This window comes from Bos indicus, chromosome 16 (assembly GCF_029378745.1).
Source record: "Bos indicus isolate NIAB-ARS_2022 breed Sahiwal x Tharparkar chromosome 16, NIAB-ARS_B.indTharparkar_mat_pri_1.0, whole genome shotgun sequence".
Classification (NCBI taxonomy): Eukaryota; Metazoa; Chordata; class Mammalia; order Artiodactyla; family Bovidae; genus Bos; species Bos indicus.
The window spans coordinates 25,029,448-25,046,102 of record NC_091775.1 but is presented as its reverse complement, the minus strand read 5'-3'; the positions used below and the strand labels follow the sequence as shown (position 1 = coordinate 25,046,102).

The 16,655-nt window shown below is 36.7% G+C and overlaps 1 protein-coding gene across 6 annotated transcripts in view; it reads right to left on the bottom strand.

Annotated features, from left to right (window-relative positions):
* The window catches only part of MARK1 (microtubule affinity regulating kinase 1), a 139,728-nt gene that overhangs the window by 17,856 nt on the left and 105,217 nt on the right, over positions 1 to 16,655 (bottom strand). For 4 of the 6 annotated variants that reach the window (XM_070767969.1, XM_070767971.1, XM_070767970.1 and 1 more), the window contains exons 8-13: positions 12,489 to 12,725; positions 12,282 to 12,401; positions 6,955 to 7,054; positions 5,807 to 5,919; positions 2,670 to 2,823; positions 2,171 to 2,364 (exon numbers count right to left, since the gene is read on the bottom strand). In XM_070767969.1, coding sequence (XP_070624070.1) covers positions 2,171 to 2,364; positions 2,670 to 2,823; positions 5,807 to 5,919; positions 6,955 to 7,054; positions 12,282 to 12,401; positions 12,489 to 12,725 — 918 coding nt within the window. Of the gene's footprint in view, positions 1 to 2,170; positions 2,365 to 2,669; positions 2,824 to 5,806; positions 5,920 to 6,954; positions 7,055 to 11,416; positions 11,503 to 12,281; positions 12,402 to 12,488; positions 12,726 to 16,655 lie in introns of those variants that run through there. The other 2 variants (XR_011560748.1, XM_070767973.1) reach the window with 2 other exon arrangements.

Here is a 16,655-nt window from a genome sequence, read left to right as displayed (position 1 = left end):
CGGTGATCAGAAAGGCTGATAAGGTAATTTTAGAGTATTCAGTTACAGGAGGCTCCAGGCGGAAGGCAGGACTCAAAATGATCTACAGAAATGCGATTTTCATAATGTGAGGAGGAACTTTAAGCAAGAGCACCACATAGAGACGGGTGGAAATCGCTGAGTATATTTATGGAAAATGAGACCAAGCTGAGTTGAAATGACAGGTACACAGCAGAACAGCATGCAATAAAAGGTGAAATTATTTCTTTCTGTTATATGAGGTGATGACACTCTGGCAACCATCTTCTAGTTGATATGTAAGTAAGAGGAAGTGATTTATCTGAAAAACTGCTTATAAAAATATATTAAACCCTACTGTAGTTACATCATTTCCAAACAGATCAGCTGGAATGTAAGTGGCTATATCCATTAATTCTTAAAGTGGTTATATATAGCTATTTCATAGACCAAAGGTAATGATCACACCACATATTTTTAAAACATATGGTTTCCATTACATGTATAAAACAATAGGTACTGGGGAGTTTAACCCATTTACAATTACGATTATGTTAGGCTTTCTGGTACCTTATTTCATGTTTCTATTTAAATTGCTTTTTTCTTTTTTCTCTCCTTCCCTACTTTCCATAAGCTAAATCACTTTTTTTTTTCTTCTATTGGCTTAAAAGTTATACATTTTTTGTTCTTATATTTTTTGTCCTTACGTTTCTGAACTCATTTTTGCTTACTGCTACAGGTGTCCCTTGTTATTCAATGGGGATTAGCTCCAGGACCCTTGCAGATTCCATGATCTGTGGAAGCTCAAGTCTTTCATATAAAATGACTGAGTATAGTCAGCCCTCTGTGTATCCACAGGTCCCCTGTCCACAGATTCAACCAGTCACAGATGGAAATCAAGGGCTGACTGTACTGATTTCCTAAACCTCCCTCCCATCTTCCCTTTTAAGGCATATGCTTTTTCCTTTAATTTCTATCCCTATCTTCACTTCCTGGTATTGTCCAAAATTTTGATTCTGAATTTTCATTATTGTTTTCTTCTTTTTTGTGTATGTTATCACGATACATACTGTAATAAGTTAGCCAATTGCTTTCAACTTCCATATATTTTACAGAGTATTGTAGATACCTTTCTCTTCCTATAAGAATACTTGCTCAGACAGCAATGTTTTCAAGTGGGTCATTGTATCACAAGAGTTGAAATACTTTAGTCATGAGAATATTCTTCTTTACATATGGGGTCGCAAAGAGTCAGACACGACTGAGCAACTGAACTGAAATGACTGACATTTATATGACAGTTTGGTTGGGTATAAAATTCTGGGTTCAATGTGCTTTTGATACTTTAGAAAAAAAAATATTTTTTATCCATTTATCTCCTGCATCCATGTTGAGAAATCTGATGTCAGTGTGCATCTTGTTCCTTTTTAGGTCACCTCCTGTCTCATTCTGAAACCTTTAAAGTTTTTCCTCTTTGTTTTTGGTATCCATATATCCCACTTTAATGAGCCCAGGAATAAGTTTTCCTTCTGTCTTCTGTATGCCTTTTGAGTCCTTTTAACATGAAGTTTTCCATCACTTTTTTTAGTTATTATTTCTTCAAATATTTCTTCCCCTTCATTTTGCCCCTTTTCCTTTCTAAACTCACACCTCCTAAATGATACTAATTCTACTTCTATCCTTTGTACATCTTGGCTTTCCTTTATATTTTCTCTTCATTCTTTGCTGCTAAGGTAAGATCTTAAGGTAGATATCTCAATCTATCTTCCAGCTCTCATTATCTAATTTCTATAGTTTTCTGTTTTAAGCAGATACTGTGAATTAACTCTGTAAATTAATTATTGCTATAGTCTGCCTTCACTGAACAGCTTATTTGTAAACGTAAAATTAAATGCACCAATGAAATACACTATCAAGTAAATATTACAAACATGAAAACTGAGGCAGGAAAGTTTAATGTACTTTCCTTGTGATAAGGTAAATGTTATTTAAAGAATTCATATTTTTTCGTTCTTAAACTACATTTATTAGAAGCTTGGCCCCCTTTGCATGTTCTTTAAATGTATGATTCACTTAAAATTTTGAAACTTGAAAAAAAATTTTAACCTTTAAATAAAAAATTTCAACAATAAATAACTACAGCATATTGCAATATGCCAGAATAATTACTCACACTTGGAATAGTTGAAGACTTTTTTCTTTCTGGCCCTACAAGAGGGCTTGCAGTCATTTCACTTTTTGATCCAACTGTTGTGCTGCCAAGTTTACGAGCCACATCTCTGTCCCAGTCCTCTTTCTGTTCACTTTCCACGCTGTTAGCCTGAGGCCTTTTGGTGTATGATACAGCAGGAGGAATGGATGGACCAGCTGTAATTTTTAAAAGAGCAAAATTAACTGAAAAACAACTGACATATTTTCTTCTCACAAACAGAAACTTTTGTATTAAAAATAATCTTTGTTTGCATACTTTACACTTTGAGCTAAGATTAAACTTGATTACAAAAATTAGGTCAGCCCCTGAAAACAGGATTATATTAATCATTCAGTAATATAAATCTCTGATAACTGGGGATGACACAAGGACATAAACAAGTGAACTGTATAATGCTTAACAAAAAATGCAAGTTTGGGCAGACTTGGTTTGTCTTTGCACTTATTTGACTCTCCCCCACCATGATCACTAAAGCGTCGTTGCTTCTGGTTTGCCGAGATGCTCCGCTGGACCTTCAGGTGAGCAGGGGACTGCAGGGTGCTGTTGTTTAAGTCACTGCTGGGCCGGGACCTCTGACACAAGTTTCCACTGGATAACGATTCACCCCCTTCAAACTATATGAAGAAGAAAGACGACCAGCATTTTAAAACAAAACAAGTTCATAGAAACAAAATACACTCTTGATTTTCCAATTTATTCCAAGTCATACAAGGAGCAATCAGAAATAAGAAAATAAAGTTTGGATACAGAACTGAAACTTGGCAAACAGGAAGGGAGAGGACCAGCTAGAACATCCTTCCACAAGAACATGTCATCTTCTGTTATCTTGATCAATGGCTTTGGGTCCTTCTGGGTCCAAATAACAGCTACCAATTCTTGAATGGTTATTATATACTAGCTGCCATGCTGGAGGACTTCCCTGGTGGACTTCCCTGTAGGCTGTAGGGTCTGCCTACAATACGGGAGACTGGGCTCGATCCCTGGGTCGGGAAGATCCCCTGGAGAAGGAAATGGCAACCCACTCCAGTACTCTTGCCTGGAGGAGCCTGGTAGGCTACAGTCCATGCTGTCGCAAAGAGTCGGACATGACTGAGTGACTTCACTCAGCTGCCATGCTAAAGTTTCTGTATGTGTTACTTTCTTTAATCATTACAGCAAGCCTATGATCTATTAACCTGCACTTTTTAGATGTAAAAATTGAGGTTAAGAGATTCAAGAGACATCTTTGGGATTCAAACTCAGGTATAGTTGGGATTCAAACTTAGGGTGAAATCTAAAATTTTTACTTCATACACACATATATTTTTTGTTTTGTTTGGCTTTCTCCACCACATTCACAGAACAAAAAATGTGGTTTATTGGCTGTGACTCAGAAATTTCTTAGAACTAAGCATGGTAAACTGGGGATTGATACACTATCCCTCTCTCTATAACACCAAAGTATTTTGTTGCCAGTAACTTCTGACTGAATCACTGGCTTTCCAATGGGAAATCTAATATGCAAAGCTGCTAATGATAAAGAGCAGAGTAATACTGATAATGAAAATTTTAAAAGACGACAGCTAACACAAAGGACATAGTAATGTGCCAGAAAGTGTTCTGAGGACTTGAGAAGTATTAATTCATCTAAACTCTTTCAGTGATGCTAAGACACAGGTACCATTCAGTTCAGTCGCTCAGTCGTGTCTGACTCTTTGTGACCCCATGAACTGCAGCACGCCAGGCCTCCCTGTCCATCACCAACTCCCGGAGTCCACCCAAACCCATGTCCTTTGAAACGGTGATGCCATCCAACCATCTCATCCTCTGTCGTCCCCTTCTCCTCCTGCCTTCAATCTTTCCCAGCATCAGGGTCTTTTCAAATGAGTCAGCTCTTTGCATTAGGTGGCCAAAGTACTGGAGTTTCAACTTCAGCATCAGTCCTACCAATGAACACCCAGGACTGATCTCCTTTAGGATGCCATTACATCCTCATTTTATAGACCAGGAAACTGAAGCACAGAGAAATTAAGTAAATTGCCTAAGTCACACAGCTTGATAGTGGCTGTGCTAGGGTAGGAGATGGGTAGGAGTTCAAACCCAATGACCCTGGTTCCAAAGCTAAGGCTCTTGCTACTTATAGTAGGTTTACTAATTTATATCAATGCAATTCAAACTTCATTTTGATTCATGCATGGGCTAGGTTGTATGCTTATAAAACTTACATTAATAGGAAAATTAAAGATCTCAGGAGTAAAATCTAAAATCCAAGTAAAAACAGGTTGAAGTCTTTAGAAATAATTATTTATATTTCCCACTTCTTAAAATTCTCTTGGCTTGGCTTCTCTGACACCACTGCCTCAGCTCTTAGCATTTCTACTGAAGATCCCTTTCCTCTGCTGTAACAGTACCTACCTGAGAGGATTAGATGAATTTAAAAAGTAAAGTCCTTAAAACAGTTCCTGGCACATTACTAAGTGGTCCTCTGATGACAACTCACAAATCTATTAATGCTATTCAACTCATTCCCTTCAGATCCAGATCTTTATATCCAAATGACTACTGAACAGCTCCAACCAACAGGAAGTTCAAATTCAACCACCCCGAAATGAACAAGCCTCCCATCTTCCCCCTGAGATTCACTCTTTTCCTATCTTGACAAATACGTCTAACAAAACCAGTCACCTACACTACAAGTCTGAGGGTCCCTTCTCTCTCATTTCCAACAGGTTATCAAACACTGTAAATTCTGCCTTGGCTTGCTGTGGGTGTCTGTCCTCTTACATCCCAGAGTTTCCTGTGCAACCTCTCCTCAGAGCATATCCCACACTGTACCACACTATGGACTGATTCCCTCCCCTCCACACTGAGAGCAACCAGAGATCACAGACCTTCTAATCTTTCTATTCCAGTATGTGGCATAATTTCTGGAATGGAGCAGGTACAATAAATATCAGCTGAATGTACTGATTCACTAATAGTTACTATCTACTTATAAATAATTTAATCCTATTCTACAAAATGCCTCCCACCAACTGTCAAAGCTCTGGGCTATTCTTGACTCTCAATTTATACCTTTATATTTGCTGACCCAAAGGATCATTTGCTTTTATGGTTCAATAACCACTGGCATAGTGACTTCTTTACTCTCTCTCTCCCTAAGATAGATCTCGACTGGTCCTGAGACTTCCCGATTGATGTATAAAAACACTTGACCCACTACAAGGCAAAACATATCACAAGATGACTTTTTCCTGGGTTCCCACCTATATTTCATTTTAAATGCTGTATGTCCCTTTGTTTCAGTTACTGTGTATTCTGTGCACCTGGAATAACCATGTTGCCTTTGGAAGGGCTCTTGCATTTGGGGGATGCTGTTCTCAAGGACCTGACTGAACGGGGCCTCTCAGAGCTAAGCAAGATACTATGCCTATTCTTTCGAAACAATCTCTTCGTGTTTAGAAATAAGATTAGTTCATAACTTAGCACTGTGAATTTTGAATTCTAATAGATAAGATTGTTAGTGTTTTTATATTTTTTTCATACCACCTAGAATATATTAGCTGTAACTTAGCTTAAAAAATAATTCACATTAATGTGAAAAGGTGAAAAACTTACTTCAGGTGGTTTTCTACCTAAAAGAATATAAGTAGCCATGACTTCATCATATTTCTGATTTATTAAGGCATCATTTATCTCATCTCGTACAAAACCCATGGTGATCATGATATCTAGAAATAAAAAACAAAATGCAAAATTTCGAAAAACAAGTTTTAGTAAACAAACCAACAAAAATGGGCAAGTTTGTCCACATTAGATATGAAAACTAAGTTCTAAAATTTTAAAGTGTAACTATAATATAAAAACTTCTGGACTACTAATATACAGACTCTGTGTAGTTAGATACTGCACATCCCCAATTTTTCAGGCAGAAACACTCTCATGAGCCAATATACTCCCGAGCCTACTCCATTTCTCTCTGCCTAGCACATTACTGAGCTGAGTTCCTTTGTCCAGATAGACATACTATCTGTCTGTGACATACACAGAATATCTTCTCTCTCTTGCAACACATACTCAGCCACTCATGGAGCAGTTTCTCTCATTGCTTGACAAATTTGTTTTCTGAACTGTAGGCAGGTTGATTCTTTGGAAGGCTTGAATTCCACAGTTCTGATCAGATTTCTAACTCCCTCAAATGCTCCTCCTTTGCCATTTTGCCCTCAAGCAAGACAGGAGCATGGCTGAGGTGACTCAGTTATGAGTTTCTGATGGCTTTGAGAAGGAAGAGGGAGAAGGTTCGAAGCGGACACTGACTGGGTGTGGAGGATGGACCCTGCTGAGTTAGTGGAAACCAAGAGGGGACCAAAGTGCTCCTCCTGCTAACTCAGTGCCTCTGTATTTTTGGTTAAAATACGTGCTATATTTTGCTGACATTTATCAGTCTGAACAGTGCTGATTCTTAAATCAGTCATTCCTCTTGTTAGGAACTGTTGAAAGAAAAGAATGAGGCTTATTTACATTGTTTCCATTTTTATATCACTGTTGCCAACAAATGTTTTAGATTATAATGTATGAGAACAAACTAAGGAACTTGAATTTTTCAATGTTTAGCGTATATCTGCAGAAAGAAAAGATGACAACGTAAGCATTTTTCAAATAAAAACTCCTTCCCATTTACATTTGAAACGCAATTTTGGTAGACTAAAGGACTCTAACTTTTAGCCTAGGGAGGACAGCACCTCTCACAATACTTAAATGCTTACCTATTCTTTTTGTGTCATTGAAATCTGGTTCAGGCTCAGCATATGGCTTTAGTTCTTCTTCTTCATGACCAACATTCATCCACCGATCTTTCATTATTTGCTAGGAAATAAACTCTACATTATGTTTGGCCAATCAGGACATTCAACCACTTATATTAGCTCATATTTTAGTAAATGTGAAATTTGCTAGTTTGATCAACAAGAATCATGTGACATTTTCAAACTAAAGTTACTGTTTCTAGTTTAATTAGCAGGCCAACAGAAGGTATAGGCCTGAGACATACTTGTATTAATGTATCTTATGACAACTATACCCATCATCCTGCACACTCACCAAATGAACTGACTCAAAATACACTGCCTGCTGCCTATGTTCCTCTAAAAGGAGTATTTTCACATTTGAAAATTTTAACATAAAAACCTACGGATTTTAACTTCTGCTTCGTATTTTTATAGTTAAGAATAATGAAGAGATTTTTCTCCTGGTCTTCTACCAAATATCTACCGTGCTGATTTTAAAATCATCTGCTATATTTTAAAATCCTCACTAAAACATTAGGAAAGAAGAGATCATAGGAGATGGAAATCAGGGTTAGTCAATGATGATAGCTTAGAGAATATGGGAAGAAAGGACAGTTAAGATTTAAACCTAGAACTAGGAATTATTAAGAATCAGTGTGAAAACAGGCACTGGTGTGCATTACCAGAGTCAAATTTAAGCCAACACTCAAACAACAGTCAACCCTGGGCTGTTAAAAAGCAACCTGGGAGAGGCAGTCTATGGAACGAGGAAACTATTGGCAAACTATATATCACATAAGGGGTTAATACTCAGAATATATAAACAACTTCTACAACTCAATAACAACAAAAAATTGCACAAAATAAAAAATGGGCAAAGGACCTGTATAGGTATATCTCCAAATAATATATATAAGTAGCCAATAAGCATGTGATAAGAGGCTCAACATTACTGATCATCAATCAGGGGAATCAAAATCACAGTGAGATATCACCTCATATCTGTTAGGATGACAACTGTCCAAAAAAAAAAAAAAAAAAAGAAAATAACAAGTGTTGGTGAGAATATGAAGAAACTGAAACTGTTGTGCACTGTTGGTGTGACTGTAAAATGGTATTGTTACTATGGTAAATAGTATGGAGGCTCCTTAATATACTAAAAACGGAACAACTATCTGATCCAGCAATCCCACTTCTAGGTATATATCCAAAGTAACTGAAAACAGGATCTTGAAGAGCTATTTCATACCCATGTTCATTGCAACATTATTCACAATAGCCAAGATGTAGAAAGAGTCTAAATGTCTGATGGATGGATAAAGAAAATGAGATATGCACATACAGTGAAGTGTTACCCTTAGAAAAAAAGGGAATTCTGCCATATGCTATAGTGTGGATGACCTCTGAGGACACTGTTAAGAAAAATTAGCCAATCACAGGAAAACAAACACTGGATGATTCTACTTATATAAAGGATCCTTTAAGTAGATCCTTTATATAAGTAGAATCATGCTTTATTTAAAGGATTTTAATCCTTTATTTAAAGGATCTACTTATATCAAGGATGGTTTTAAATAAAACTCATAGAAACAGGAAGTAGAAGGAGCAATAGGGAGCTATTGTTCAATGGCCAATACACTGCACTAGACCAGGTGAACAAACTAATCCATTTCAGATTTCATTTGAGATACCTCAACACAAGAAACAAGAGGACAAACAAGACTCCGAAACTGAAGAAAGTTTACTTTAGCCATCACTGCCAGTGAACGGAGACGACTACTTGCTGAGAAACTCTAGCAAAATAATGGACACAGAATTATGAAGAATTAAACAAATAAACAAATTAAAAAAAAAAAAAACCCTACACAGAGGTCCACACATTAAAAGACTATGGACTTTAGATTGGCCAGATGAAAATAATATTTCTTAAATCGTTTTAGCCTTTGTAAAGTATACCCCATATGCATCCGAATTTGTACTCAGAAATTTTCATTTCAAAAATGGTTTTTATTATTGTTTTTTTGCTTTACTACCACTTGTACTAGGCAGACACAAGCAAGATTTTTAAAATTATCTTAGCTGAAAAAAATGTTAAAAGTAGAAAAATACTTCTTGAGGACTAAAAATGACAGAGAAAAAGCAGTAAGGAAGCGCTTTGCTTTAGGCTCAAACTGTTATTATTTTAAACATTTTGGTTAAGGGCTGGAAAAATTAAAGAAAATATACAAAGATGAGACAGCAGAAGAGTTTTTCATCTTCTTTCTAAAAAAAAAATTCAGACATACCAATATTCTAATAAATAGGGGGAAAAAAGTACACAGCATGAAACACAAATTCTTTTAAAATCATGTGTGATCCTGTCTCTCCCATTATGATCCCAATTAGGAAGAGCTGAAAGCATTCATATACGCAGCCTAAGAAAGCTATATAACTATTTAGATCTAGAAACAATCAAAGGTCAAGCAAGGATAATATGAAATCAATTTCATTAATCTTGTTCTCATGGAGGATTAAGGCAGCTAACTTATAAGGCCCTAAGAAATACATAGTCACATCTAAGAAGCAACAGGAAGGTGTGTAAGTTAAATAAGAAGTTTAATAAGACAATAAGCAGATTATTTGAATCAAGATTCTTTAAATCAAATTTTAATATTAGCAAATGATATAGTCAGGAAAGACTAGCGTTTACTCAGTAATTCACGATACTCAAATAACACTGAAAAATAATACATCAAGTTCCATTTAAAAAAAAATGGGAATTGGGAAATATTTCATATCAAAATGTACAAAGTTGATATAAGTCTATAAAGCTGATTAACCAGACTCCCTCAGTCAAGCAGTTAAAGGGATACAGAGAGCTTAGACATGAAGAAGCACCCTTAACCTATTCATTAAAAACACTGAGTATCATCTCTAATGAAAGAAACACAAATTAAGGTGATTATGACTGTATTACTACCATAAAGACACCAATTACTAGAAATTATTCTATCCAATACAGAAACAAGCTGTGGGGAACAGATACCCTCAAGTGCTTTAGGTCACATGCAATCTTTTGGCAATGCTACACAGGACCTAGCAAACTGCTTATTACCTTCTGACTCAGAAACTATGGGCATAGAGTATTTATCTAAGCATATATCCCGAAGGAAAAAAGTTTATCACATTAATTTTAGCAAAAACAATGAAAACAGTTCAAATATGCAACAAACAAGAAAACAGTTTAACTTTGATACATAAAGGGAAGGAGATCATTCTCATGATAAAGCAAAGAGTACAAACTATAAACGTTTAAGTTAAAAAAAAAAAAAAGAAGGCAATATGACATGAAAACATTACTGTATAAAAATTTGTTTACATACTGCAGACTGGTGTTTTGAAAATGGCTGTTTTTAAAAGTTCATAGATTTATTTTAATTGCAAAGTTGACAATAAAGTTCATCTGAAAATAAAAGTGAAGACTAATACAATTTTTAACATCATTGTTATTTCTAAGGGAGTTTCTTAAGATTTGGGAAAAGAAATCTTTTATTTAAATTGGTATCAGGTTTCTCTGGAAAGTCAGTTCTGGGAATTGTGAAGCAGAACAGCCTTTGTATAGTGATATCTGCAATATTATGGTAGCATTTCCAATGTAGACTCATGGTTCCATAGCTGGAAAATGCAGTTTTGATAAGCTGAAACAGGTTTCAGACTATACTCAAATACATCAAGTTGAACTTCTGATGAGCAAATGTTTTCATAATAATAATTTGGATTTTTAATTCTACTCAGAGAATTCTAATACTGTAACCCTTCACATTTTAATGTTAAGGATAAAAGAGTTAAATATTTGGCCATTACTGTAAATAAATCATCGTTAAGACATCAAGTACATCATATCAACTGTACACAGAGATTTTAACATCTATTCCCCTTAAATAATTTTTGTTGGTCTTTTTGCTCTGCTGATTAGCTGAGCTGATGCCTCAACTCTGGAGATTTTTTTTTATTAAGTGACATGCATATAAATTTGACTCCAGTGATAAAAATGGGTCACAAAGCAGGATTAAGAGAAGTTTTTTGTCCCTATAAAATTTTAGAACTGATGAGTGTCCACAATTTTAACTATTTCACTTAATTTTCTATTATAATGGTTGAAAGTAAGTTTAGAAGAGCAGTAATATGAAAGTGGGCTTTTTTACTGCATAGATTTATCTATTAAAACATTATTAACATGTTGCTTGACCCCCAAAGGAAAAAAAAAAAACAGAAAAAAATTATAGGAAGGAACTAATCACATTTAAACAAATAATTCAGTAAAAAACATCTGATGACTGATTCACTGATATAAAGCATTTAACTTCCCAGTGGAAGCCACCATCCCTTAACTTCCATCCAAACATACTGTATCTTTCAGTGAAAAGTACTGTGGTAATAAAGTTACAAAGCCCAAACTAACCTGAGAGCTCTGTACACACGGATGGCTCACTATAAGGCTGTCTCCTAACCAGCATGGAGTCCGTGTCAGAAAGCCCCATTGCTACACTAAAAAAGTACAGTTTAAATGAGGTTAATTCTCTGAATTTTCTACCCTATCTATTAAGGCAAATAAATGAAGACAAAAAAGTACTAGAGAACAATACATGCTGAATCTCTGAAATTACTTTAGTATAGGTGAAAATATTCTTGAAAACAGATGGGCAAAATACTTAGTAAGTTGTTCAGATTACAGCACCAGAAGGAGAAAATATTAGATCTTTTTGGTTACATGAGCCTCTGACATCAGTGGGTGCAACATACTTAATACTTTTATAATAGCACCTACTATTATAAATATCTCACATATATGGAATGTATTAGGCAACAAAACAGTGTGGTAAGAAATGAAATACCTGTTTCCAACATGCTCTAGTTATTAAATATATCAAATTTTTCGTACTGATGTTGAGAGGGTTATACTGAATATTTTACTATCAGATACAGTCATGGAGTATTCACTGGATTCAAATTTCACTATCTTCTTTCATCCTTGAAATATTTGTACTTCCTAAATACAAGGTTAGGTTTTCCTTCTTCTTCAACTAAGTCAATCTTATCCCTATTTTGATGTTGTTCGAATACTTCATTGCAGGATGAAGAAGAAATGAGAATCTCTAGAGAAACCCACTGAACAACTTTTGAGTAGTGAAAGCATCATGTGACTTTCTCTAGCTTGAACAAAAGACAAATGAGATGATCCGGCAATTTTACTAAAAACACACGGGTCACTTCCTCGAATATTTTAATTGTCAAACTTTAAATATAGGGTGGAAAAAATTACTTACTTCTAAGCTGCCTCTCTTAATTGGATTCAGCACTAATAATTTCTTCAAAAGGTTTTCACAGTCTGTGGACATATAGAAGGGAATACGGTACTTCCCTCGTAAGACCCGCTCCCGCAGTTCCTTAGAAAGAAAAAGAAAGCATTTACTGCTGGCTGATGAAATCAAGGTGATTGGGGATAGAACATTAATATCGAATTTAGCCAATACCTTTAAATTCTGGCCGTCAAAAGGCAAGGAGCCACTGACTAACGTGTAGAGAATGACGCCGAGGCTCCACACGTCCACTTCAGGCCCATCATACTTCTTCCCTTGGAAAAGCTCAGGAGCGGCATAAGGTGGGCTTCCACAAAATGTGTCCAACTTGTTCCCGACTGTAAATTCATTACTAAAACCAAAGTCAGCAATTTTAATATTCATATCAGCATCAAGGAGAAGGTTTTCAGCCTAAGAAGAAAATAATAAAAAGGACAATGTAAAGAGCCTACATAAAATAAAATGTTCATTATAATTGTTCAGATCTTAAACATGTATTCTTGTCTCTCTTTTTAAGATTATGTGAATTTTTTATTATTTAAAAACTTTTCCAAGCTTCAATGAGGTATGATTGACAAATAAAAATTGAATATATTTAGGCTTTACAGCATTACTTTTTAAAAGGGTATACAAAGCAATAATTTAATAAACCTAAACATTGTGAAATGATTACCATAATCTAGTTAATTAACACATCTATTTTCTCACAGTTACTTTTTAAAAATTTGTTATTAATTCTTATTGGAGTTTAGTTGCTTTACAGTTCTGTGTTAGCTTCTGCTGTACAGCAAAGTGAATCATTTATACGCATACATATATCTGCTCTTTTCTGGATTTCTGTCCCATTTAGGTCAGCACAGCACACTGAGTAGGGTTCTCTGTGCTATATAGTAGGTTCTCTTTAGTTATCTATTTTACACATAATAGTGTATATATGTCAGTCTCAATCGCCTAATTTCTTGTCTTACATTTTTAATATAACATCAAACTGAGAAGCCCAGTAGAGTACTTCAATATCTAACTGTTCAGAATTACATCTATATAGGACTGAATTTTAACACTATCATTTCATGGCAATCAGATGGTGTATAAACATGGAACAGTGACAGACTTTATTTTCCTGGACTGCAAACACTGCAGATGGTGACTGCAGCCATGAAAGTAAAACGCACCTGGAAGAAAAGCTATGACAAACCTAGAGAGTGTATTAAAAAGCAGAGACGTCACTTTGCCAATAAAGGTCCATATAATCAAAGCTATGGTTTTTCCAGTAATCTTGGACGTGAGATTTGGACCACAGAGAAGGCTGAGTGCTGAAGAACTGATGCTTTCAAACTGTGGTGCTGGAGAAGACTCTTGAGAGTCCCTTGGACTGTAAGGAGATCCAACCAGTCAATCCTAAAGGAAATCAACCCTGAATATTCACTGGAAGGACTGATGCTAAAGCTGAAATTCCAATACTTTGGCCACCTGACCCAAAGAACTGACTCACTGGAAAAGACCCTGATGCTTGAAAGACTGAAGACAGGAGGAGAAGGGGACGACAGAGGATGAGATGGTTGAATAGCATCGCTGACTCTGATGGTCATGAGTTTGAGTAAGCTCCAGGAGTTGGTGATGGACAAGAAGCCTGGCATGCTGCAGTCCATGGGGTCGCAAAGAGTCAGACAGGACTGAACGACTGAACAACAACGACAAAGACCGAATTTTAGCACTCTATAGGAAGGTTTTATTTATATGCATATATGTAACTGTTTGGGCTTCACAGGTATTGCTAGTTGTAAAGAATCCACTTGCCAATGCAGGAGATGTAAGAGACGCAGGTTCAATCCCTGGGTCGGGAAGATCCCCTGGAGGAGGGCATCTGGTCCCATCACTTCATGGCAAATAGATGGGGAAACAGTGGCTGACTTTATTTTTCTGGGCTCCAAAATCACTGCAGACGGTGACTGCAGCCATGAAATTAAAAGACGCTTACTCCTTGGAAGGAAAGTTATGACCAACCTAGCTAACATATTCAAAAGCAGAGACATTACTTTGCCAACAAAGGTCCATCTAGTCAAGGCTATGGTTTTTCCAGTGGTCATGTGTGGATGTGAGAGTTGAACTATAAAGAAAGCTGAGCACCAAAGAATTGATGCTTTTGAACTGTGGTGTTGGAGAAGACTCTTGAGAGTCCCTTGGACTGCAAGGAGATCCAACCAGTCCATCCTAAAGGAGATCAGTCCTGGGTGTTCATTGGTAGGACTGATGCTGAAGCTGAAACTCCAATACTTGGCCACCTGATGCAAAGAGCTGACTCACTGGAAAAGACCCTGATGCTGGGAAAGATTGAGGGCAGGAGGAGAAGGGGACGACAGAGGATGAGATGGTAGGATGGCATCACCGATTCAAAGGACATGGATTTGGGTGAACTCTGGGAGTTGGTAATGGACAGGGAGGCCTGGCGTGCTGCAATTCATGGGGTCGCAAAGAGTCGGACACGACTGAGCGAGTGAACTGAACTGAACATGATAATTTGATATACATACACATAGTGAAATGATTACTAAAGTTAATTAACATATTTTCTCACAGTTACCTTTTTTTTGGGTATTAATGATGGGAACACCTGAAATCTACTCTCTAAGCAAACTTCCAATACTTAATACAGTATTACTAACTTTTGGGGGGTGGGGCCATACTGCACGGCATGTGAGATCTTAGTTCCCTGACTAGGCATCCAACCTGTGCCCCTCGCATTGGAACCTTGGAGTTTTAACCACTGGACCACCAAGGAAGTTACCAATTATTAACTTTTTGGATTATATATCAAAAGCTCAGGCAACCAAAGCAAACATAAACAAGTGAGACTATATCAAACTAAAAAGCTTCTGCACAGCAAAGGAAACCATCAACAAAATGAAAACAAAACATACAGAATGGGAGAAAATATTTGCAAACCACATATCTGAAAGGGGTTAATATTTAAAATATGTAAGAAACTCATGTGACTCAATAACCAAAAAACCAAACCACCAGATTGAAAAATTGGCAAAACATCTACATAGACATTTTACCAAAGAAGACATACAAACAATCAACAGGTATATGAAAAGTTGCTCAACGTCACTAATCATCAGAGAAATGCAAATCAAAATGCAAATCAAAACAATGAGGTATTATCTCACAACTTGATAGCTATATGAAAAAAATAAAAGATAAGTGTCATCAATAATGTGAGGAACTAGAACACTGTGTTCTGCTGGGAGGGCTGTAAATCGGTAAAGCCATTCTACAAAACAGTACAGAGGTTCTTCAAAAGCTGAAACTAGAACTACGCCATGATCCAGCCATCTGCCTTCTCAGTCTACCTAAAGAAAATGAAATCAGTTCCTCCAAGAGGTATCTGCCCTCCCATGTTCATTGCCACCATCATTTCTTGACTAACACACATAACTTAGTCTTAAGTATGCTGCTGCTGCTGCTGCTGCTAAGTCGCTTCAGTTGTGTCCGACTCTGTGCGACCCCATAGACGGCCTCCTACCAGGCTCCTCTGTCTCTGGGATTCTCCAGGCAAGAACACTGGAGTGGGTTGCCATTTCCCTCTCCAATGCATGAAAATGAAAAGTGAAAGTGAAGTCGTTAAGTCGTGTCCGACTCTTAGCGACCTCATGGATCGCAGCCTACCAGGCTCCTCTGTCCATGGGATTTTCCAGGCAAGAGTACTGGAGTGGGATGCCATTCACATGCATTTGATATTCATAGTAGTAATAGTGTTAGTTGCTTAGTTGTGTCCAACTCTTTTGAGACTGCGTGCACTGTAGTCTGCCAAAGTCCTCTGTCCATGGGATTCTGGACAAGAATACTGGAGCAGGTAGTCACTGCCTTCTCCAGGGGATCTTCCCAAATCAGGGATCACACTCAGGTCCTCCTGCATTGTAGGTGTATTCTTTACCAACTGAGCCAACAGGGATTCATAAAAACATTAAAATTTTCCTAACATTCTCTGAATTTCAATGTAACGATGAGCACTGGCTCTAACATCAGACAAACCTGGATTTGTACCCTGACCTTGCTTCTGATGGAATGGGGCCTCTGGCATTTTTAATTAGGGACAAAGTTACACATTTATGTATTAAGAGAAGCTAATTAACAGAATCAAATCCTCTTACCCTTTAATGCTAGATAACCTCTCATTCACATTTTCTTCATTTGCTCAGTGAAAATACTTTAAGAAAATATTCCTATGATTTATGTCAGAGTGTTTTGCCTTGGTTCTCTTCTAGGAGTTTTATGGTGTCATGCCTTGTATTTAGATCTTTAAACCATTTGGAGTTTGTTTTTGTATACGGTGTGAGA